Source organism: Lithobates pipiens, unplaced genomic scaffold, assembly GCF_037356315.1.
Source record: "Lithobates pipiens isolate NorthernLeopardFrog02 unplaced genomic scaffold, aLitPip1_a1.2 Scaffold_37, whole genome shotgun sequence".
NCBI lineage: Eukaryota > Metazoa > Chordata > Amphibia > Anura > Ranidae > Lithobates > Lithobates pipiens.
The window spans coordinates 18,786,631-18,811,368 of NW_027507825.1; the positions used below are offsets into that span (position 1 = coordinate 18,786,631).

At 45.4% G+C, this 24,738-nt stretch overlaps 1 protein-coding gene across 1 annotated transcript in view; it reads left to right on the plus strand.

The window, feature by feature from the left end:
• Positions 1-23,531, plus strand: part of TMX1 (thioredoxin related transmembrane protein 1) — a 31,651-nt gene extending 8,120 nt beyond the window's left edge. The window contains exons 4-8 of the mRNA XM_077466793.1: positions 5,310-5,438; positions 9,229-9,274; positions 17,019-17,120; positions 18,953-19,007; positions 23,358-23,531. Coding sequence (XP_077322919.1) covers positions 5,310-5,438; positions 9,229-9,274; positions 17,019-17,120; positions 18,953-19,007; positions 23,358-23,506 — 481 coding nt within the window. The 3' untranslated portion in view covers positions 23,507-23,531. The remainder of the gene's footprint in view (positions 1-5,309; positions 5,439-9,228; positions 9,275-17,018; positions 17,121-18,952; positions 19,008-23,357) is intronic.
• The last annotated feature ends 1,207 nt before the right edge of the window (positions 23,532-24,738 follow it).

Sequence of the window (24,738 nt, forward strand, 5' to 3'; positions counted from 1 at the left end):
AACGGCGCCTGCGCCGTGAGTGGAGGTGGTAGCCCCACCATCCAAGCGGACATAGGGTTGTGAATATTAGAGGGCCCCTCGCGGGCGAGCTTCACTCGCCACGCTTCGGCTCTTTTATATTCCTACTCTATGTCCACTTGGATGGTGGGGATAGAACCTGGACTCACGGCGCAGGTGCCGTTCATCCTCGCCAGTTTTCTGAATCTGTGTTGCTGTGTACTGTGCGTGTGCAGTACGCAGCGGACACTATTGGATGGAGGAGCTTATATGATAGGACACCGTAAATCTCTATGGTAAACATCCGGGGCCAGCGGATACGTTCTCAGACTCGCTGATGGAAGTGGTGAGTCAGTAGAAGCACCAAAGGTGGGGAGGGGGGGGGGCGTCCCCTCTCTCTGCCTGTAAGAATGATTAAGTGGTGGGACAGCCACTATGACCATTCTTATGGTGTAGGAAATCGCCGGTGGAAAAAGACGATATCTGAATGATGCCTGTAGCTGCAGGCATTATTCAGATATACTTGCTCAAAGTCAAGGTCGTCCTATTATGTACCTTGGGTGGGAAGAGGTTAAACTCTTCCCACCTGGAGTCTTTTTAACGGGGTCTTTGCGCACAGGGGGCGTGAAGGACTTGGCTGATCATGTGACCACTATGATTGGCTGCCACAGTGGTCACATGATCGGGAGCCAGTCCTGATCATTACTAGAGACCGGAAGCTGTCTTTTTTGACAGGAGGACTGTGTTGGGAGTATGTAGTTGGTGCATTCTCAGCACAGAAACCTTGTCTGCCCCCCATGGATTTGTGTGTGTGTGCGCGCGTGCTAAAGCCCACCCTCATCTCTACAGCATGTATGCGCGAAGTCGGCAGCAAGACGTTATTACCATGGTCTGAATGTTTCGGTCTTCCCGGGATTAGGAGGTGAAACGCGTTGTACTTTTATATTCTAAAGGCTGTGCAAAAGGAGAGAGATGTGTTTAAAGTGTAACTAGAACCAAGAACAAAAATCGAAGATATTGCAGCTTACCAGTCCTTATGGTGGCCACACACATGGTGCAATAAAACTAAACAATCGCTATCGGATCGCATTGGACATTGATCAAGTGATTAAAATGTCATGTCTGAGCGATGAGTGACATAGTGATAGCGGGGTAATAAACCGAAGGATCTCATTCTTGGCTCTGGCAGGCTCCCTTCATCTATGTGACTGGCCCTGCGCTGTCTCCTCTCCAAGGCACTCCGGCTGTAGTCTGTCTCCAGCCTCCTTTATGTACAGTGCTGAGATGTGAACTGAAAGCAGTATTAATCCCAAAAGCAAACATTTATTATACTGCAGCTTACCAATTCTTAGATGTTATGGATGCATTCGTTTTTTCTTTTTAAGCTTTTTTTTTTTTTCCCCCTAAGGGCCGGTTCACACTGCAGGCGAGGCGAGGTGACACCGACTTGCCTCGCCGCGACCTGCCGTGACCTCAGCGGCAACTTGCAGATGACTTCTGTATAGAAGTCAATGCAAGTCGCCCCGAGGTCGCCCAGAAGTAGTACAGGAACCTTTTTTCTGAGTCGGAGCGACTCGAGTCGCTCCTCTCAGAACGGTTCCATTGTACAGAACGGGGGCGACTTGCGAGGCGAGTCGTGTCGCCTCGCCTCGCATCGCCCGCAGTGTGAACCGGCTCTTATTTTCACCTGGTGATCTGACCTGTAACTCTGTTTTTCAACAGAGCAAGCTCTCCCGCAAATGTAGCCATTGGTGTTGAGACAAACCACTTACGGGTGCTTACAATGACTATGTAAAACCTTTATCCCAAAAGGGGGGGGGGACATTTTGCTGTAACTGCAGCTCAGCTGGAGTTTGCCTTCAGTTTGTTAGTGTATCTGAATCTTTTCTTTTGCAAGAATTTTATCTCTTCAAAATGGTAGAGAGGGAGGCATGCAGCTCAGAGAGCCACCAGGCTTGAAAGCGAAAAGGGTAGAGAGAGGGAGCTCTCTGACTCAGTCCTTCTATACTTAAATCATGCACCATCCAGACCCAACCCTATTGCCATCCCATCTAGACTTTTGATGAATCACAGTACTTATGGGGCAGTCCTCCTCAATATATTATATTACTGTCTATCTTGCTATATTGGCCTCTAGGGGCCGCATTGTCCATGTCTATGTATCCTGGTCAATCTTTAAAGAGGAAGTAAACCCTGATGAGTTTACTTCCTCTTTCATTCCCTGCAAAGGCAAAGCATAATGGACTACTATGTATCGCATAGTAGTCCATTATGTGTCACTTACCTGACACAGAAGCCAGCGAAGTCGCCGCTGTCCCCTGTAGTCCGCCGCATCCATCTTCTTGGTGGGGTCTCGCAGCTCCGCCGCTGTCCTTCGGTGAAGCTGCGATGACGTCACTCCCGCGCATGCGCACGGGAGCCGACACACACGGCGGCTCCGTCGTTGAGAATGTCGCGCTCAGTGCGCCTACGCGCCGCTGTCTACAGCGCATGCGCCGTAGACAGCAGTACCTGTTTTCGGGCAAATATCTCCTAAACAATATAGGTTTAGGAGATATTTCTTGGACCTACAGGTAAGCCTTAATCTAGGCTTACCTGTAGGTCAAAGTGGTTTGTAAGGGTTTACAACCACTTTAATGCCTTTTGATCTTCTGTAGCAGGACATTCAGCAATAATTTTGTCACCTATGGTCCCTTTCAGGCTTGCTTGCATAGCGTTATAACAGACGGTCTGGAGCCAAGCGTTGTTCAGCCTTGATGGAGGCCTGATCTCTTCTTTCAGATATGCTACAAAGCTTTGATGTGCAACTCATTACATTCCAGACCTGGTATCAACCAGGAAGAACATCAGGCCTTTACCCTTTAAAGTGGTTGTAAACCCTTACAAACCACTTTGACCTACAGGTAAGCCTAGATTAAAGCTTACCTGTAGGTCCAAGAAATATCTCCTAAACCTACACGGTTTAGGAGATATTTACTAAAAGAGAGTCACAGCTGTCTATGGCGTATGCGCCATAGACAGCGGTGCGCAGGTGCACTATCGCCGTTAGCAGCATGCCGCTGCTAACGGCGATATGCCGTTAGTGTCGGCTCCCGTGCACATGCGCGGGAGTGACGTCATCGCTGCTCCGGCGCTGTGAGTGGTCGGAGCAGCGATACCCGGAAGAAGATGGACGCTCCGGACTACAGGGGACAGCGGTGACATCGCTGGCTCCTGTGTCAGGTAAGTGACACATAATGGGCTACTATGCGATGCGATGCATAGTAGCCCATTATGCTTTACCTTTACAGGGAGACAAAGAGGAAGTAAACCCATCAGGGTTTACTTCCTCTTTAAAGCCATGGAACTGCAAGTATCAGCATGGCTGATCATTGGGAATAGGAAACAGATGTGTAAAAGATCTATGACAGATCCAATTCAAACTCTGGATAATACCAAAACACTGTTGCCAATAAACGCAGTAACATTGACAGAGAAACTCCAGAAATATGACATTAGACATGTTGCCTTCCAACAAGGAGTATCTGTTCTTAATATGCAGAGCTGAACCTCCTCAGTTCAAAGACCATCTATTTCATACTCCATATGGTGTAATGAGATCCTGCACGGTAACACTAAGGTTAATTTGCAGATTAAAGTCATCCAGCTATCTCTGTAATCGGCCAGCTGGCCATTCAAACAGAATATCACAGGGTTGTACTATTGTCCACCATAACTCAGTCATCAGTAGGGTCGCCCATCAGCACATGTAGAGCATCAATAATGGTGCATGCTTCAAGCGGATAAGCGATAGGCAGATGCAGGGGAGGACAGGAGCAGCAGACAATTAGATAAATACAATCTTCATTGGGTTTAACACATGGTAGTGAAATAGACTTCTACGAGCAATGGTAATCCCAGTAAAAAGCAGCTCCCGATGAGTCTAACCCAAAGTTGGATAAGGTCATTGGAGGCTCCTACTGGCATCCATCCCTGGCTTGCTGTATCTCCAAACAGAGCTAGCGCCTGTGTTCGGGTCGACTCGGCACCCTCCCAGAGTGATGGGATCGCGCTGCCAAGCTCTCGCAGCCAGTGTGGGGTGGCTGATGGACAAGCCGCATGGTGTGGTCTAGAGGAAAGAAGAGGTAGGCTTTCTAGGCTGTATTCACACATGATGGGGGGAATCGCCCTGATTCCAGTCCCGAGATTTCAAATGGCTGCAACGGAGCTTCTTTTGGGCGACGGCGTCGCATGTTGTAATTTGCTGCGTGACAATCGCGGTGCCCTAAAAAGTAAAGGCATCGCAAATGCTTCCTGCGTTTTACAGCTATTTAAAAATTGCAGGGGGAAGAATTGCAATTTTGCTTGCGATCGTGTGTGCATGCATGCAACCCTCCCCCCCAAGACTGACAATACTGCTGTCTATAGATGCCCCCTGTGCTCCTTCATGCAGAGTGGAGGCGCTCTAACACAGGAGTTGTATTACTGGCCAGATCACCAGGTGAAAACAGAAGGGAAAAAGTCTAAGAAAAGAAAACGAATGCAACCACCACATCTAAGGATTGGTTAAGCTGCAATATATTACATTTGGGTTTGGGGTGAAAATGGTCTTGTCCATGAGTTGGGACTGTATTGCATACCTGGTCATCCGCCAGTTCCCCTTCCTTCCTGTAGCATTCTGTCCCTTCCAAGCACGGAAACAGATCTGTGCTGGCGTTGTTGGCGTGCATCTTTAAAATTATCGGAGCCTTAGGGCGCCGCGCGGACGCACGATGAGCCTGTGGTAATGTGAAAATTCTGCAAAACCCACATGCTTTTTTTCTTTTTTACTTTGTGAATTGGACTTAGGAGCTTACCGCATGGTTCGTGGATGATATTAACCAGGAAATTTTTTTCATGTTGCAGTAAATACTGTATAATCGTTGATTTTTTATTTTTTTTTCTTGTGAATTGAACTTTATTTACCGCATGCAATAATTTATGTAAATGAGTCACGTGACCGCGTTTTATCGCATGCGGTAAATGTTAGTGAATTGACCCCCATGTCTCATGTGCCCCCATACTCAGACCCTCTAGAATGATTGTTGCAGTCGGTGATTGAAGCAGTGCAAGAACATGGTCGTGGTGTCGACTGAGAAGGGGCGAGATCAAAAGGGTCCTCTGTCCTTGTCCTGAATAGGGAAAAGAAGATTTTTACTTTTAATCGGAGCACCTACAAAAGAACTCCCAGACTATTTTGATGTATTATAGATATTTTTAGGAAAATTGTTTGCTTTGTTTTTATCTGGAAGCGTTCGACTAACGGACTTCCTCTTTCATGTCTTTTCAATCAGCTGTAAAGATGGAATTTTCCGGAAGTACCAAGGAGCCAGAACGCACAAAGACTTCATAAACTTTGTGAACGAGAAGGAGTGGGAGGGGCTGGAACCCATATCGTCGTGGTTCAGCCCGGACTCGCTACTGTAAGTGAAGCTGAGCTGGTGGAAATGATGGAGGATCCATAACACTCTTGGGGGGGGGGGGAGGGAGATCATTATTCCTTCTTACATAGTTAGTCGGGTTAAAAGACACCAAGTCCATTTAGTTCAACCAATAGAAAACCTGCACATACACAATCCGAGATCCACATTTCATGCAGACATAGTTTTCTTTTGGTGGTATTTAAACACCACTGTTTTTTTATTGTTTGTTTAAAAAAAATAGTTTTTTCTTAGTTTGTTATAACATTTTATAAATCTGTAATTTTTCTCTATCATTGATGTGGAGGAGGCACTAATATGCAGCACTGAAAGGCAGGCACCGATTGGCATTGTCTGGCATCACTGCTGTGCCCTGATTATCTGTCCAGATCTCCCCTGTAAAAGGAAATGCCGCTGATTGCCTCTCCTCTCCCGATGTCAGTGTGAGGAAAGGAATTCCGATAACCGGTGTTCTGGCAGATAGTGTCCTGCCATCATATAGTGTCCGCCCCGTACTGCGCATGGAAAATTTCAGAAGATGACCTGCGCCGTGAGTGGAGGTGGTAGCCTCACCATCCAAGCGGACATAGGGTTGTGAAAATTAGAGGGCCCCTCGTGGGCGAGCTTTTTTTTGGAATCTGTGTGCTGTGTACTGCGCATGTGCAGTACACAGCGGACACTATCCGATGGGGGACACTATATGATAGGACACCGGCATTTCCTTGTTTACATGTGGTCAGCTGTGATTGGGCGCAGTTGATCACATGAATAAAGGGCCTCATAATCTGTTCTTTACCGAGATTGATGATGAGCCATGTCCCAGTGACAGAGCGCACCACCGATCCCCCCGAGCTGCATGTGCCCACGTGTGCCCAAGTACAGCGAGAGTGGGAGGTTGCCTCAGAACAATAGAGCTGCTGTCCACCCGTCGTTTGTCAATACGGGGGGGAGAGGGGGTGGTTAAAAAAAACTTTATATTAAAGGTTTTTTCGATTTTACAAAAAAGGACAAGGAAAAAATGAAAAAAATGCACCCAAAATACGGTAACCATACGTTTTCACAATACAATAGCTGAGAGCAGCATCCACAATGAAAATGGTGATATACTAGGAGTAAATCAAAGTCAAAGAATCATGCATGACGCTCGTTTCGGTCTGATTATTTTAGAATTGTACAAAGCGCTACTCTCTTCCCGTTTCTCATAGAGAAGAGGGGTGAAATGATCAAAAGTGTTGCAAATCAATAATACGTTCACTAATGCCCTTTCATCTGTGTATTTACCACTGTGCTTCCAGCAAAAGAACCCTTCCCCACTAAGTAGCCACTTAAAATAATGTGTAATTTCTGTGTATTTGTTCCTATTATAAATAATTGAAACACGTGGCGCTAAACCGAGTGACTGTTACACCACTAAATATTATACTACAAGGTGCATCAAATATAGCTAAAAAAAATTGTATAAATAAATAAAAAAAAATAAAAAATTATTAATAGTAAATAAACATTAAATAAAAATAAATAACCCAGTGAATAAGTGATAGTTCACACTATACATTTAAACACTCCTCAGGGAGTATTGCAGAGCATATGCAGTGTTCATACAATGTTGCAAAAGTCCGGGAGTCTCCAAAACATATTTCACTTTAACAAGCAATATTGATCAGAGTTTTTTTTTTTTTTCTCTCAAACCGCCTTTCCCTCACCACACCGCTGTGAAATGTGATTCCTCTCCCCCTTATGTGAATTAACTTGCCGACTAAATCAGCCTCACACTCAACGTGTTTGGCATAAAAGCGTTTTCCAAACCCTTTTTGCAGGGATGTGGATGACAGGCACACAATCCTTCGCTTCAGCGGGAGAAAAGCTGACCCAATTGACACTTTCATAGACAGTGCTCTTATGAAATAGAAAAAATTAAATGCTCCCATAGCGTGATACCGTAAAAAAAAAAAAAACTTTTAATCACACATACGAAGATCCTCTTAAGTTACACTCACATTTAAAAACTTGTAACCCACGCCAAATAAGTCAAGCCACAGCACACTTTAACACAGCTGATTGCCAAAGCATTGGTGATTTTTAGCGGACCCAGGGTATGCAAGACACAAGCTTTAAATCTCTCACCGCTCCTTGGCCTCGCCAGCACCTTGGTGACGATAGACGTGAGCTGTCCGATGGTTCCTCTCGCTGTTACCTAGTAGCCAGGCCCCGACATGTTTCGTCATTCACTTAACTTAAACCCATGATTAAGTTGCTGGCGAGGCCAAGGAGCGGTGAAAGATTTAAAGTGTGTCTCGCATACCCTGGGTCCGCTAAAAATCACCAATGCTTTGGCAATCAGCTGTGTTAAAGTGTGCTGTGGCTTGACTTATTTGGCGTGGTTACAAGTTCTTAAATATGAGTGTAACTTAAGAGGATCTTCTTATGTGTGATTTTTAAAAGTTTTTTTTTTTTTACGGTGTCACGCTATGGGAGCATTTCCTTTTTTCTATTTCATGAGAGCGTTCTGTCTATGAAAGTGTCAATTGGGTCAGCTTTTCTCCTGCTGAAGTGAAGGATTGTATGCCTGTCATCCACATCCCTGCAAAAAAGGGTTTGGAAAGCGCTTTTATGCCAAACACGTTGAGTGTGAGGCTGATTTAGTCGGTGAGTTAATTCACATAAGGGGGAGAGGAATCACATTTCACAGCGGTGTGGTGAAGGAAAGGCGGTCTGAGAGGAGAAAAAAAACACTGATCAATATTGCTTGTTAAAGCGAAATATGTTTTGGAGACTCCCGGACTTTTGCAACATTGTATGAACACTGCATATGCTCTGCAATACTCCCTGAGGAGTGTTTAAATGTATAGTGTGAACTATCACTTATTCACTGGGTTATTTATTTTTGTTTAATGTTTATTTACTATTAATAATTTTTTTATTTATGTATACAATTTTTTTTTTTAGCTATATTTGCTGCACCTTGTAGTATAATATTTAGTGGTGTAACAGTCACTTGGTTTAGCGCTACATGTTTTTCAATTATTTATAATAGGAACAAATACACAGAAATTACAAAAGTGTTAAAGGGAAAAATGCCGCTGTCTTATCTAGGTACAAGGAAACGTTCAGCACAGCTAGAGCTTGCCTTTAGTACATTGCACAGCCACCACATTGATACCGACCAGGTACATCTCCAAACTGACCTGTCAGATGTACAGTTACAATTTTATAACAAGAATAGAATAATATGTGCATATTATTAACATTGAAATATCCATAAGGACACTAAAGCTAAGGAAGCTAGTCCAGGGATCTGCAACTATGGGTCCCAAAGCTTGTAAAATATGACGGGCACCCCTGTGTTGTAGGTTGGAATTAACCTGTGTGCGCCAATCCTCGGAACATAGAAGGGGGAAGAGTGCCATTTCAATGCAATACATTTAGGTGGCAGGAATAACAATGTGGTGATGGTAGTTCTGGCTTGTGGTGTAAAAACATCCTCATCTAAGAATCCCAAAGCATGTGTACTGTTCTTATGTTTACCTCTCAATACCGAGACTTTTTATCCTGGGTGGTCGTTGTGGTCTCTGTGGATTGCATTGTGGTGGAAGCCTCCTGGATGGAACTATACAGCCCATTATATTTTTAAACGGCCATCACTGTTGAGTAGTTGGTCTTTTCTTTCACGAAAACTACAGGGACTGGAATGTAGAAGTTGTATCTGTATATTCAGCGTGAAGTCAATTGCTTTGTCTATTCATCACTATAGAACCTCATTGTAATTACTGTAATGTTGTTTTTTGTGTTGTAGAATGAGCGGCATGTCAGCGCTATTCCATCTATCGATGTATATTCGGGTAAGTAAGATCACTCTTTGTTTATATTATATATATAATCTTGTTTGTGTGTGTGTGTGTGTGTGTGTGTGTGTATGTATATATATATATATATATATATATATATATTTTCGTATTAGTATTGGGACACCTGCCTTTAAACACGCATGAACTTTGACGGCATCCCAGTCTTAGTCTGTAGGGTTCAATATTGAGTTGGCCCACCCTTTGTATAAGGGCTTCAACTCTTCTGGGAAGGCCGTCCACAAGGTTTAGTTGTGTGTCTATGGCAGGCATGTCCAAAGTCCGGCCCGCTGTCCGGTTTTGAACGGCCCACCTGGTCTTTCTCAATTTATTGTGCTGCGGGATCAGGGCTGTCAGATCAGCCGATCCCCGGCACTGTGAGAAGCTCCGTGAGCTTCAAAAGTGAAAGTAAAGTGCAGAGGATTGTGCTGTGCTCTCTGCTTCCCCCTACAGTGCAGTACCCGGCCGAATGAGGAAGCTGCAAAGGTACTGTACTACAAGCTAGATTAGTGTTAAAAAGGCCTTTATTCATGTGTGTATGTATGTGTATGCATGTGTCTGTATTTGTGTGCATGTATGTCTGTATGTGTGTGTGCATGTATGTCTGTATGTGTGTGTGCGCACATGTGTCTGTATGTATGTGTGTGTGCACATGTGTCTGTATGTATGTGTGTGTGCACATGTGTCTGTATGTATGTGTGTGTGCACATGTGTCTGTATGTATGTGTGTGTGCACATGTGTCTGTATGTATGTGTGTGTGCACATGTGTCTGTATGTATGTGTGTGTGCACATGTGTCTGTATGTATGTGTGTGTGCACATGTGTCTGTATGTATGTGTGTGTGCACATGTGTCTGTATGTATGTGTGTGTGCACATGTGTCTGTATGTATGTGTGCACATGTGTCTGTATGTATGTGTGCACATGTGTCTGTATGTATGTGTGTGTGTGCACATGTGTCTGTATGTATGTGTGTGTGTGCACATGTGTCTGTATGTATGTGTGTGTGTGCACATGTGTCTGTATGTATGTGTGTGTGCACATGTGTCTGTATGTATGTGTGTGTGCACATGTGTCTGTATGTATGTGTGTGTGCACATGTGTCTGTATGTATGTGTGTGCGTGCACATGTGTCTGTGTGTGTGCGTGCACATGTGTCTGTGTGTGTGCGTGCACATGTGTCTGTGTGTGTGCGTGCACATGTGTGTGTATGTATGTCTGTATATATGTCTGTATGTGTGTGCATGTGTGTCTGTATGTATTTCTGTATGTGTCTGTATGTATGTCTGTATGTGTGTGCAGCGTGCATTTGTCTGTATGTGTGCCTGCATTTGTGCTTGTGTCTGTGTGTATGTTACTTTTAATCCGGACCCCCCTCCCCCCATTCTTATACCATCAAAACTGCTTTTGTAGGGCTTGTGTGTGATATTAGCCAGGACTGCTGCTCCTCTGAAAAGCAACCCATGCACAGATCTCTTTTCAGAGGCATTTGAATGGTGGTAAAGAGGCATTATGTTGCCTCCTCACCACCTGTTTTAAGCCCGTAAATGCAACATCTGTGTGGCTGTGTACTGTGTGTAGGGCAGCCCATTAATTTCAATGGACTTCCCTACTCACAAAAATGCTGGGAAAGAAGTTCCCGAGCTTTTTTTTTTATTTTTTATTTTTTTATTGCACTGCACCAAAAGCACCCTACATTTTCCAATGTGCCCCCTAAAGTGCAGAGCATTCACTTGTGTGTTGGGAACGAGTGCGACAAAGGCAAGAGAATTCTTCTTGGGCCGTGTATTAGAGTTCGGATGGACACACTTAGACCGAATTTTCAATGGTTCAAAGAATGTCAGGCAAAATGGTCGGCCCTCAGGCATGTTCACTTCATCAAATCCGGCCCTCTTTGAAAAAAGTTTGGACACCCCTGGTCTATGGGAATGTCTGAAGAGCATTTGTGAGGTCAGGCACTGATGTTGAATGAGAAGGTCCGACTTGCAGTCTCCACTCTAATTCATCCCAAAGGTGTTCTATTGGGTTGAGGTCAAGACTCTGTGCAGGCCAGTCAAGTTCCTCCACCCCAAACTCACTCATCTGTCTTTATGGACCTTGCTTTGTGCACTTGTGCGTTGTCATGTTGGAACAGGAAGGGGCCGTCCCCAAACTGTTCCCACAAAGTTGAGCATTAAATTGTCCAAAATGTCTTGATATGCTGACATCTTAAGAGTTCCCTTCACTGGAACTAAGGGGCCAAGAACAACCCTTGAAAAAAACCCCACATCATAATTCTCCCTCCACCAAATGATTTGAACTAGCGGACAAAGCAAGGTCCTTTGGGATAAATTAGAGCGGAGACTGTGAGCCAGGCCTTCTTCTCCAACCTCACAAATGCTCTTCTGGAAGAATGGTCAAACATTCCCATAGACACACTTCTAAACCTTGTGGACGGCCTTCCCAGAAGAGTTGAAGCTGTTATAGCTGCAAAGGGCGGAGCCAACTCAATATTGAACCCTACGGACTAAGACTGGGATGCCCTTACAGTTTGTGCGTGTAAAGGCAGGTGTCCCAATACTTTTGGTAATATAGCGTATGTACAGTATCTCACAAAAGTGAGTACACCCCTCACATTTTTGTAAATATTTTATTATATCTTTTCATGTGACAACACTGAAGAAATGACACGTTGCTACAATGTAAAGTAGTGAGTATACAGCTTGTATAACATTGTAAATTTGCTGTCCCCTCAAAATAACTCAACACACAGCCATTAATGTCTAAACTGAAAATGTAGCCAGTGAAAATGTCCAAATTTGGCCCAATTAGCCATTTCTTTCCTCCTGGTGTCATGTGTCTCGTTAGTGTTACAAGGTCGCAGGTGTGTTAAATTTGGTGTTATCGCTCTCACTCTTTCATACTGGTCACTGGAAGTTCAACATAAAAATATTACAGCGCACACATGCAAAACTAACATTTACCTCCAGCAAGGCTTTTTAACCACTTGCTTACAGGGCACTTAAACACCTTCCTGCCCAGACCAATTTTCAGCTTTCGGTGCTCTCACACTTTGAATGACAATTACTCAGTCATGCAACACTGTACCCAAATGAATTTTTTGTCCTTTTTTTCCCACAAATAGAGCTTTCTTTTGGTGGTATTTGATCACCTCTGGGGTTTTTATTTTTTGCGCTATAAATGAAAAAAGACCGAAAATTTTGAAAAAAAACGCATATTTCTTTGTTTCTGTGACAGAATTATGCAAATTATTAATTTTTCTTCATAAATTTTGGTCACAATTTATACTGCTACATGTCTTTGGTAAAAATAACCCAAATTAGTGGATATTATTTGGTCTTTGTGAAAGTTAGAGAGTCTACAAGCTGTGGTGCGAATCGCACAAAATTGATCACATCTGATGTACTGGTGGCCTATCTCGCTTCTTGTGACCCGAACAAGTCAGGAAAGTACAAATACCCCCCAAATGACCCCTTTTTGGAAAGTAGACATTCCAAGGTATTTAGTAAGAGGTATAGTGAGCTTTTTGATGTTGTCATTTTTTTCCCACAATTCTTTGCAAAATTAAGATTTTTCATTTTTTTTTTTTTTTCTCCACAAAATTATCATTGTAATAGGTTATTTCTCTCACATGGCATGTGTATACCACAAATGACACCCCCCAAAAAATTCTGCTACTCCTCCTGAGTATTACAATACCACATGTGTGGGACTTTTTCACAGCCTGGCCACATAGAGAGGCCCAACATGCAGGTAGCGCCATCATGTGTTCTAGGAACATAAGTTACACATCTAACTTGTTGACTATTTATTACACTTTTGAAGCACCAGGACAATGACACGTGACACTGATGACAGATGGCACTGATACGTGGCAATGATGACAGGTGGCACTGATGACAGATGGCACTAATATGTGGCACTGATGACAGATGGCACTAATATGTGGCACTGATGACGCGTGGCACTTATACGTGGCACTGATGACACGTGGCACTAATACGTGGCACTGATGACACGTGGCACTGAAACGTGGCACCGATGACAGATGGCACTAATACGTGGCACTAATATGTGCCACCGATGACAGATGGCACTAATACATGCCACCGATGACGCGTGACACTGATGACAGATGGCACTGATAAGTGGCATTGATGACACGTGACACTGACAACAGATGGCACGTGACACTGACAGGTGGCACTGATGACAAATGGCACTGATACGTGGCACTGATGACACGTGGCACTATGTGGCACTGATGACACGTGGCACTGACGGCAGGTGGCACTGACGGCAGGTGGCACTGACGGCAGGTGGCACTGACGGCAGGTGGCACTGGGGGCAGGTGGCACTGGGGGCAGGTGGCACTGGGGTGGATGGCACTGGGGGCAGGTAACACTGGGGTGGATGGCACTGGGGGCAGGTAGCACTGGGGTGGATGGCACTGGGGGCAGGTAGCACTGGGGTGGATGGCACTGGGGGCAGGTAGCACTGGGGTGGATGGCACTGGGGGCAGGTAGCACTGGGGTGGATGGCACTGGGGGCAGGTAGCACTGGGGTGGATGGCACTGGGGGCAGGTAGCACTGGGGTGGATGGCACTGGGGCAGATAGCACTGCTGGGGGCGGATGGCACTGCTGGGGGCGGATGGCACTGCTGGGGGCGGATGGCACTTTTTATTTCATTTTTTTTTTTTTTTTTTTTTTTTTTTTTTCCGGAATCAGAACGACTGCCGCTGCAGCCGTTCATCTCTCCCCTCTCGCACTGTCTGTGCGAGGAAGGAGAGCGGCGCTGCGAGATGATCTCATATGTTTACATATGAGATCATCTCCCATTGGACACGCCGATCACGCTGTAAACGGCCGCTGTGATTGGCCGTTTACAGCGATCTGTGTTTGCCTGTCCCCGGGGGACACGGCGAACACAGAACTTCCGCGATGCGCGCCCGCGGCGGCGCGCATTGCGGAAGTAAACATCAGGCCGTCCAGGGACGACCGCCCAAACGAACGCGCCTGCTCTACGGCCGTAATTCGGCTATAGGGCGGGCGCGAGGAGGTTAAAAACACCTAGACATTTTCAAAAAACATTATACAAAACAATATGGGGATTTGGTCACACCATATTGCTATACGGTGCTTAAGTCCACTTACTGCGACAAAGTACCCCATAATTAGTGGATCCTACACTATCCATAGATTGGGAGATCCTGCTTCTCTGAACCATGGGAGCTATACTCCTCTATATGGGAGAACATGAGGTCTCCACCATGGCACAGGTGGACACTAATGAGAGGTACTTACTGGGGGAGTGGGGTGCTCCACCCAACAGGATTTTGTCAGAATCCATACATATCTTGTTTGGAAGTTCAACATGGCACCTCATGGCAAAGAACTCTCTGAGGATTTGAAAAATAGAATTGTTGCTTTACATAAAGATGGCCTAGGCTATAAGAAGATTGCCAAGACCCTGAAACTGAGCTGCAGCACGGTGGCCAAGACCATACAGCGGTATAACAGGACAGGTTCCACTCAGAACAGGCCTCGCCATGGTCAACTAAAGAAGCTGAGGTCACGTGCTCAGCGTCATATCCAGAGGTTGTCTTTGGGAAATAGACATATGAGTTTTGCCAGCATTGCTGCAGCAGTTGAAGGGGTGGGGGGTCAGCCTTTCAATGCTCAGACCATACGTCGCACACTGCATCAAATTGGTCTGCATGGCTGTCGTCCCAGATGGAAGCCTCTTCTAAAGATGATGCACAAGAAAGTCCACAAACAGTTTTCTGAAGACAAGCAGACTATAGACATGGATTACTGGAACCATGTCCTGTGTTCTGATGAGACCAAGATAAATTTATTTGGTTCAGATGGTGCCAAGCATGTGCGGGGGCAACCAGGTGAGGAGGACAAAGTAGGGATGCACCGAAATTGCGGCTGCCAAAACATATCGGGCGAATATTGTGTTTTCGGCACATTGCTGAAAGGAAAATCGTGCGGTGGCTGGGCCATCGGGTGCCGTCCAATGTGGGGTATCGTCATGGCTCAAGGTCCTGTCCTCCCCTCCCTCCTCTCCTTGCAGAGCGGCGACCCCCCCTGTGTCCGGCCGTAATAACAATGCTGGGACATTAAATCAGTGTGACGTGTCAACAGGAGGCGGGACATTGTTACTGCGGCCCGGGCAATTCAAATGACACACAGAGATCGCCGCTCTGATCTGGGCATAGGCAGGCTGCATCCGCAGGCACTGGTGAGAGGCTGCATCCGCAGGCACTGGTGAGAGGCTGCATCCGCAGGCACTGGTGAGAGGCTGCATGACTGGCCCCGGTGAGAGGGTGAGAGGCTGCATGACAGGCACAGGCAAGTTGCATACACTGGCACTGGTGAGAGGCTGCATGACTGGCCCCGGTGAGAGGGTGAGAGGCTGCATGACAGGCACAGGCAAGTTGCATACACTGGCACTGGTGAGAGGCTGCATCCGCAGGCACTGGTGAGAGGCTGCATCCGCAGGCACTGGTGAGAGGCTGCATCCGCAGGCACTGGTGAGAGGCTGCATCCACAGTCACTGGTGAGAGGCTGCATCCGCAGTCACTGGTGAGAGGCTGCATGACTGGCCCCGGTGAGAGGGTGAGAGGCTGCATGACAGGCACAGGCAAGTTGCATACACTGGCACTGGTGAGAGGCTGCATGACAGGCACAGGCAAGCTGCATACACTGGCACGGGTGAGAGGCTGCATGATGGGCAGTGGCACTGGTGAGAGGCTGAATTTGACGGGCACTGGTGAGGCTGCATTGATCTCTTGGATTATGTCTGCAGTCTCTGACCATCTCCAGTACTCATGTCTGCTAGAGGTGCACCGAAAAAAAAAATTTGCTAATACTATTAGCAGTGAGTTTTTAAGTTCAAGTAAGAGGTTGCAGACATGATACAAAAGATGGTCAGATACTGCAGATTGCATTTTTCTTGAACTTTCTTAAAGGTACCAATAATGGTCAACAATAAATTCATATTTAAATTGGTAATAGTGTGTGTGTGTGTGTGTGTATGTGTGTGTGTGTGTATATATATATATATATATATATATGTGTTATATATGTTATATATATATATATATATATATATATATATATTTATTTATATTTATAATTTTTTTTTTTTTTTTTTGTCATTTTCGGTTTTCTTCCTAATGTATTTTTAATTTTCGATTTCGGCACCAAAAAAGCCTTTTGGTGCACCCCTAGTACAAAGACAAGTGTGTCTTGCCTACAGGCAAGCATGGTGACATCTAACATCCACCAGCTCTGTGATGTCATCATGGAGGAGGGGAAGAGGACTCCAGTGGTAACCTGTGAAGCTCTGGTGCCCAAGAGGGTTAAGGCAGTGCTGGACAATAATGGGGGCCACACAAAATATTTACACTTTGGGCCCAATTTGGACACTTTCACTTAGGGGTGTACTCACTTTTGTTGCCAGCGGTTTAGACATTAATGGCTGTGTGTTGAGTTATTTTGAGGGGAAAGCAAATTTACACCGTTATACAAGCTGTACACTCACTACTTTACATTGTAGACAAGTGTCATTTCTTCAGTGTTGTCACATGAAAAGATAGAATAAAATATTTACAAAAATGTGAGGGGTGTACTCACTTTTGTGAGATACTGTATATGGAGTCATTCAGCTCTGTAAATACCATATACTCTGTCTGGGCTGTCAGTAATGGTGGATGTTGTCTGTATTTTCAGTACTGTCACGAATACTTTGTGGAGGATCTGGGTATTCCAGTGTGGGGCTCCTATGTCATATTTGGATTGCTCACTCTACTTCTTGGTCTCATTCTGGGTTTGGTGAGTAGACGAGATATTCTGTGTTGGAACCTTTAGGGGTATATTTATAAAGCCATGAATGTGACCTTCATTCTCTGCTTTCTAAAGATGCTCACATGTCTATTATTTATATTCATTCTGAATCTTCCAGCTTGAAAGATTTGAATTTTTTTTTGCTGGCTGCATTGCATAAAGACGCACAGAGGCCCCGGTGATGACATCACTGAGTCTAAAATAACATATGTAATGAAAACCGGTTTTATTAAAGTGGTTGTAAACCCTTACAAACCACTTTGACCTACAGGTAAGCTTAGATTAACCAGCTTCCGACCAGCGCACGCCGATGTACGTCGGCAGAATGGCACGGGCAGGTACGTCCAATCTTTAATGCCGCCTTGCCATCGCAAGCGCCGGCGGCGCGCTCGCGTGCTGGTCGGGACCCCCTTGGCATACGCGCGATCGTCTCACGGGGCGGCTGAACGGAGAGATGCCGTTGTAAACAGCATTTCTCCATTCTGCCTAGCAACTAGTGATGCTGATCTCTGCTCCATGTGATTGGAGCAGAGATCAGTGTTCACTAAATGAAAGCCCAGCCCCCCCACAGTTAGTAACACACCCCTAGGAACACTTAACCCCTACACTGCCATCCACTGGTTAACCCCTTCACTGTCAGTGTCATTTACACAGGAATCAGTGCATTCGTATAGCAGTGATTGCTGTATAAATGGCAATGGTCCCGATGAGTCCCCCATAATGTCGCAGTCACAATAAAAATCGCTGATCGCCGCCATTGCTAGTAAAAAAAATAAAATAATTATTAATAAAAATTACATAAAACTATCCCCTATGTTGTAAATGCTATAACTTTTGCACAAACCAATCAATAATCGTTTATTGCGATTTTTTTATTTTATTTTTTTTTTATTTATTTTTTTAACAAAAATATGTAGAAGAGTACGTATCGGCCTAAACTGAGGGAAAAAAGTGTTTTTTTTTTTTTTTGTTTTTTTTTTTATATATATTTTTGGGGGATATTTATTATAACAAAAAGTAAAAAATAATGCGTTTTTTTTTTTTCAAAATGGTCGCTCTATTTTTGTTTATAGCGCAAAAAATAAAAACCGCAGGGGTGATCAAATACCACCGAAAGAAAGCTCTATTTGTGGGAAGAAAAGGACGTCAATTTTGTTTGGGAGCCACGACCGCGCAATTATCAATTAAAGCGACGCAGTGCCGAATCGCAAAAAGTGGTCTGGTCTTTGGCCTGCAAAATGGTCCGGGGCTGAAGTGGTTAAGACTTACCTGTAGCCAAAACTTTTTTTTTTTTCTTTTTTAAGTTTTTGTATAGAGTGGAGATGAATTAGAACACCTATCGGTTTGTATTGCTGTCTGTGACCCCTCGTTAGGGAGATTCTCCCTCTCTATTTGTCCTGCTTACCGTTTTCATTGACGGTAAAAGAAATCGCAGATTTTGGGTTGTCCCCAGTAAAGTAATCGAAGGGAAATCTTCCAATGAGGACACTAGTTCTGGTAATCTGGGGGTCCCCCAAGGAATTCCATTTTAATTTTCAGGGATTTCCTCTCACTTCCTGTTTTGGCTATGGGACAGGAAGTGAAAGAAATTTCCCCAATGGGACACGGATGGCAAAATCTGACAGTCTCATAACCCTTCCCCCCTGGCTTTATCCAAGATGAAACACAAATGTTGGGCCTATAGTTATACTTTAATTTCATTAGCATGTTGATGGGGAAGGGTGGGGGAGAGGGATTAAACTTCACCCTTTTGGGGGGGTTTGTTCCTTGGATTGCACTGTATGTCCGCTCTGATGGCGTTCTTTCTTTCTTTATTGCAGCTTCTGGTGTTTTTGGCAGATTACCTGTGTCCGACAAAGAGGCACCGATCCCACAGTGAGTTCTATTATGTGCTTTAAAAATAGTCTTTTGGGCTTTTTTTTTTTTTTGCTGTTTGTGTCCCCATTGGGGAGATTTATCAGTCCTTATGCTCATTGGACGGCGCAGCGACACACATCCATGCTGACCAATGAGAATCACATTTTGAGGTTGCTTTCTCCAGTAAGGTTTCCCAGAAAAGAGAAGCCTTTCTCATTGGTCAGTGTAGTAGCACTGACCTATGAACAGTTGCCTTTGCGAGCATTATGATGGACACTCAGTCCAGGGATTGTATTGCAGTGTATAGGCTGCTACACCGGCAGGACGGGGGGCATCACTGCTGTGTGGCAGGGTCCAGAGAGATGGCCAGGATATTTCGGGCCTTTTTCCTTTTATCTTTTCACAAAAAAAAAAAAAAAAAAACTTAGTTTAAACCAGGGGTCTCCAAACCTTCTAAGCAGAGGGTCAGTTTACTGCCCTTCAGAATTTAGAGGGGGCTGGAATGTGGGCCAGTGGGAGTAGAAATTCTTTGGTATTGGGGGAAGGGTGGTGCCCTGTTCATGTCAGTGGAAGGAATAGTGCCCCATTGGTGCCAATACGAGGAAAAGTGCACCATCATTGAATGAATGAATGAAATACTTGTATAGCGCACAATGCGAACTGAATCGCCTCTAGGTGCCATTGGCATTGGTGCCAGTGGGGGCAGCAGCGCTCCGTCACTGGCGCCAGTGGGGGCAGCAGCGCTCCGTCACTGGCGCCAGTGGGGGCAGCAGCGCTCCGTCACTGGCGCCAGTGGGGGGGCAGCAGCGCTCCGTCACTGGCGCCAGTGGGGGGGCAGCAGCGCTCCGTCACTGGCGCCAGTGGGGGGGCAGCAGCGCTCCGTCACTGGCGCCAGTGGGGGGGCAGCAGCGCTCCGTCACTGGCGCCAGTGGGGGCAGCAGCGCTCCGTCACTGGCGCCAGTGGGGGCAGCAGCGCTCCGTCACTGGCGCCAGTGGGGGCAGCAGCGCTCCGTCACTGGCGCCAGTGGGGGCAGCAGCGCTCCGTCATCGGCGCCAGTGGGGGCAGCAGCGCCCCGTCATTAGCCTGCCACATACCCCAAATTTTCTCCAATTTGGGTAACCTCTGTGGTCATAGATCAGTTTCTTGAATGGAAGCATTTTATTCATCTCTGTGTTCCATTTTTGCAAGGTAGACTCCCAATCTTGGATCTACCCCCTTGGCAAGCAGTGTCTTCTTGGCCCAATACCAATTTAATAAGTGTTTTTAAGTCCCTGGGGAGAAAAGCGCTGTAGATTTATATGAATATTATTATATTTATAGCAATTGTATAATGTTTTTTAACCTGTTTGATCATTTATTCTCCCTACATGTCTTGCTTAGGTTGATTTTTCTTAAAAAAGAAAAAAAAAAAATCTTCCAAATCCAATGTGAAAGGGAACGCATGGGGGTTGATTTATGAAAACTGGAGCGTGCGAAATCTGGTGCAGCTGTGTATGGTAGCCAATGAATTTCTAACTTCAGCATGTTCAAGTAAGCTTTGACACTAAAACCTGGAAGCTGATTGGTTTCTATGCAGAGCTCCACCAGATTTTGTACTCTCTCTAGTTTTAATAAATGAACCCCATTGTTTTTTATATTGAGCGGGAGAGAGGTCACATTTTTTACACGTTTAAGTCAAATACATAAGACTTCGAAGGCACAGCTCCAGGTTTTACTGATTTTCCTGTAAATAACTTGTGTTTTTAAACAGTCCTGAATAGCCTCAAAGCGTTTTGTTACCACATTTCATATTCCTGATATGTGTCTGCTGTACCATCAACTTGTATGAGAACATCTCCTGTTTTCTTTGTGTGAAATCCCTGGTGTTCCTGCTGGTCCCTCTGCTTTCCTATCACAAACTGACCACACTGAGCAGGAAGGCACCCCGTGGTCAGTTCTCTAGCTCTGCTGCGAACTCTGTGTACTCTCCTCCAATGATCAGACTTATGCAGCTGAGAACAGAGGGAATGTGATCACTTAAAAAAAGGGAAAGTTTTTTTATTTTTTTTTATTTTTATATCTATACACAAATATGTTGCCTTGCATTTCTATTTTAAACTCGATGGGTTGTTTTACAAGGTGATCGTTTACAGTCACTTGAAATCAAATTGTTGTACACACAATGCACATACACCTGAATGAAGCAGAAGGGGAACACTTTTCTCTTTTGTCTTCTTAAAATGATGGGACCTATAGGGATTTTCAGGCTGCAGAAGCGGTCAACCAGTGTGCCAGCAGTCCAGTTCTTATTAGTAAGCCCACCATCCTGAGCACGCATCATTGCAATGCCTAGTGTCAGGACCGCTGATAAGGCAGTACAGCCAGCTCTCCTGTATTGGGCCCAGACCCCATGAGTTCAAAAGGGGGGGGGGGGTCTAGACACCTGCCGTGGAGCAGGGCTGGCTGTACTGTCCTGTTGCAGACACCAATCCTCTTCTGCCTTTCCCTGCATCGCTGCCAGCTTCTCCTTCCGGCTGCACTGCAGAGGAGTGGTTCTAGCACATGCACCCCTTCCACCTGTTGCCCATTTCCCTCGCAGCACTTCTTGGATCCCTCCTCTCCTTCCGGCAGATGCTGCGGGCACACGGGGATGTTTCTTGGATGATGAGTGTGTAGGAGCCGGTAAATATATCATTTATTGGCCCCTTCCTTTCCTGAATGAACACGGTAAGTGATCAGTACCAATCGCTCCCGTTTCCATTCACCACTGAAGCATAGTAAGTGGTGAATGTGTTTTACTGTGCTTCAGTTTGTGAATGAGCAATAAAGCTTCAGAGCGTTTCCACTTCATAGTAACTGAGGCTGCAGAGAAAGGGACTGATAAATCTATATCATCAGTCACTTCAGGATGGGGAAGGTGTGGCGCCCTGTCAGGTAGGCTGTGTGGGACCCCATGATTTCTATCAGCAGCCCTGCCTAGTGTTAAAGGTTTTTGTAAAGTAAAAACTAAAAAAAATTACAGTAACAGTTGCCATAAACTCATAGTTACCCTTTAAAGTGGTTGTAAACCCTCACAACCAACTTTGACCTACAGGTAAGCCTAGAGTAGGTCCAAGAAATATCTCCTAAACCTACACGTTTTAGGAGATATTTACCCGAAGACATCCACCACTGTCTACGTCACATGCGCCGTAGACAGCAGCGCGTAATCGCATTGGGGCAGGCCACAGATCGCGGCAATATGCCGCGAGTGTCGGCTCCCGTGCGCATGCGGCGGGAGTGACGCCATCGCGGCTCTGGCGAATCACAGCGCCGGAGCAGCGAGACCCGGGAGTCGCTCCGGGATACATGGCAGCGGCGAAGAGGAAGACGGAGGACCGCTTCGGGGGCTTCGTTCTCAGGTAAGTTATTTATAATGAGCTAGTATGCTATGCATACTAGCTCATTATGCAATTTGCCTTACAGTGTGTGTTTAAAAAAAATAAAATAAAAAAAAATTTGCCTTTTACTTCCTCTTTAATGATCCATTTCCAGTGACATTGCTTTGTGGTCTGGTGTAAACTTGGAGCGCTTTTCAAAGCTGGAGGATAGCCGGTGTCCCTACCGGTATTCAGGAAGTGTCAGACGCCGAGTACTAATTCAGAAGTGTGGGATAAGACGCCGCTCAAACCGTCCCAGTGCTTCAGATGTAGAGATAGCTGTTTATGGCAGCACTGCTCTGGCCACGCCCCCTGACATGTTTCTCCCCATCTACAAAGCCCCGGTGTTCTGGCATATTCAGTCCGGCCTTCATATAGCGTCCGCCCCGTACTGTGCACGCGCAGTACGGGGCAGAAGAAGCTTCGTAAAATTTCCGAAGCTGAACGGCGCCTGCGCCGTGAGTGGAGGTGGTAGCCCCACCATCCAAGTGGACATAGGGTTGTGAAAATTACACGGCCCCTCGCGGGCGAGCTTCGGGCTCGTCCTCGCTGCGCTCGGCTCTTTTTTTTTTTTTTTTTTTTTTAATTCCTACTCTATGTCCACTTGGATGGTGGGGCTAGAACCTGGACTCGCAGGCGCCGTTCATCCTCGGCTATTTTCGGAATCTGTGTTGCTGTGTACTGCGCATGCGCAGGACACAGCGGACACTATCTGATGGGGGACAGTATATGATAAGACATCGGCAAGCAGGACGAAACGTGTCAGAAGGTGTCGCTGGAGCAGTGCTGCTGAGGCCATACACAGCCATATCCACATCTAAAGCCACTGGATTGGTTTGAGTGGCCAGTTGTCCACTTTTTTATTTTTTTTTTATTTTTTTTTACTAATCCTAATTGCTGTACTTTTATTTTTATTTAATTTTTTTACTTTTTTAATTTTTACATTTTTTTTTTTTTTTTTTTTTTCAGAAAAATTGAGCCCTGAGGCTGTCAGGATGCTAAAACAGATGGAGGAAGAACAGGAGAAGAAAGCAAAGTCTGACTCGGCAAACACTGAAGAATCACCAGAGAACAACCTCTCCAGGGAAAGTATCCGGAAACGCACTGCGAAGTCCTAAACCACCCCACCACCCTGTGTAATAGGTATGTTCTTCTCTGTAACGTTCCAGAAGATGCATCATCTCGTGTTCTGTAAAATATTTCCACATATTACAAAGATTGTGCCATTATTTGGGTGTGACAGCAAAATGCATTTACAGCATTAAGAGAAGTAAAGGAATTTTTTTTTTTTTTTTGCAGATTCATACTTGCCTAGATGGATGCAGCATCTGTCCCCCGGCACCTCTACACTGTGAGAACTGAGCGATTGAACGCCGCAGATCGCTCAGTTTTCAGAGCTCCCTGTGACTGTCAGTCACAGCTCTCTGCTCATCTCCCTCCTCGCTCATTGGGTCGCTGGGCTGTGGAGGGGGGGGGGCAGAACAGGCGTCTCGGGCTTGCTGAGCAGGGAGTCAGTCCAGGCACCTGGCGACTCCGAGGAAAACTGGTGTATATAGGCGCTGCAACCTACCCACATAACCTTCTAGACTCCGTGGTCGGGATGACGCAGTGCCTGGACTGACATTGGTGACAGAGAGCGGACATCAGTCCTGTGATCCAACCAACCCCCGCCAACCCTAACCCCCCCCCCCCCCCCCGCCCAGGCCAATTTTCAGCTTTCAGTGCTGTCACATTTTAAATGACAATTACGCAGTCATGCAACGGTGTACCCAAACAAAATTTAGCGTCTTTCTTATTTTTTGAGAGCCACCTTTTTGGTGGCATTTAATCACCACTATGTCGTTTTTGGGTTTTTTATTTTTTTATTTTTTTTTGGCTTAACCACATCTCCCCTAGGCCAATTCTGACATTTCTCTCCTACATGTAAAATTCATCATTTTTTTTTTTTTGCTAGAAAATTACATAGAACCCCAAACATTATATAGTTTTTTTTTTTTTAGCAAAGACCCTAGAGCAGTGATGGCGAACCTTGGCACCCCAGATGTTTTTGAACTACATTTCCCATGATGCTCAACCACACTGAAGAATGCATGAGCATCATGGGAAATGTAGTTCCAAAACATCTGGGGTGCCAAGGTTCGCCATCACTGCTCTAGAGAATACAATGGCGGTTGTTGTGCAGCAATTTTTCGAACATGTTTTTTTCAGAAAATGCTTAAAAAAAAAAAAAAATCAGTGAAGTTAGCCCAATTTTTTTTGCATAATGTGATAGATGAAGATACGCCGAGTAAATAGATACCCAACATGTCACGCTTCAAAATTGCGCGCGCTCGTGGAATGGCGCCAAACT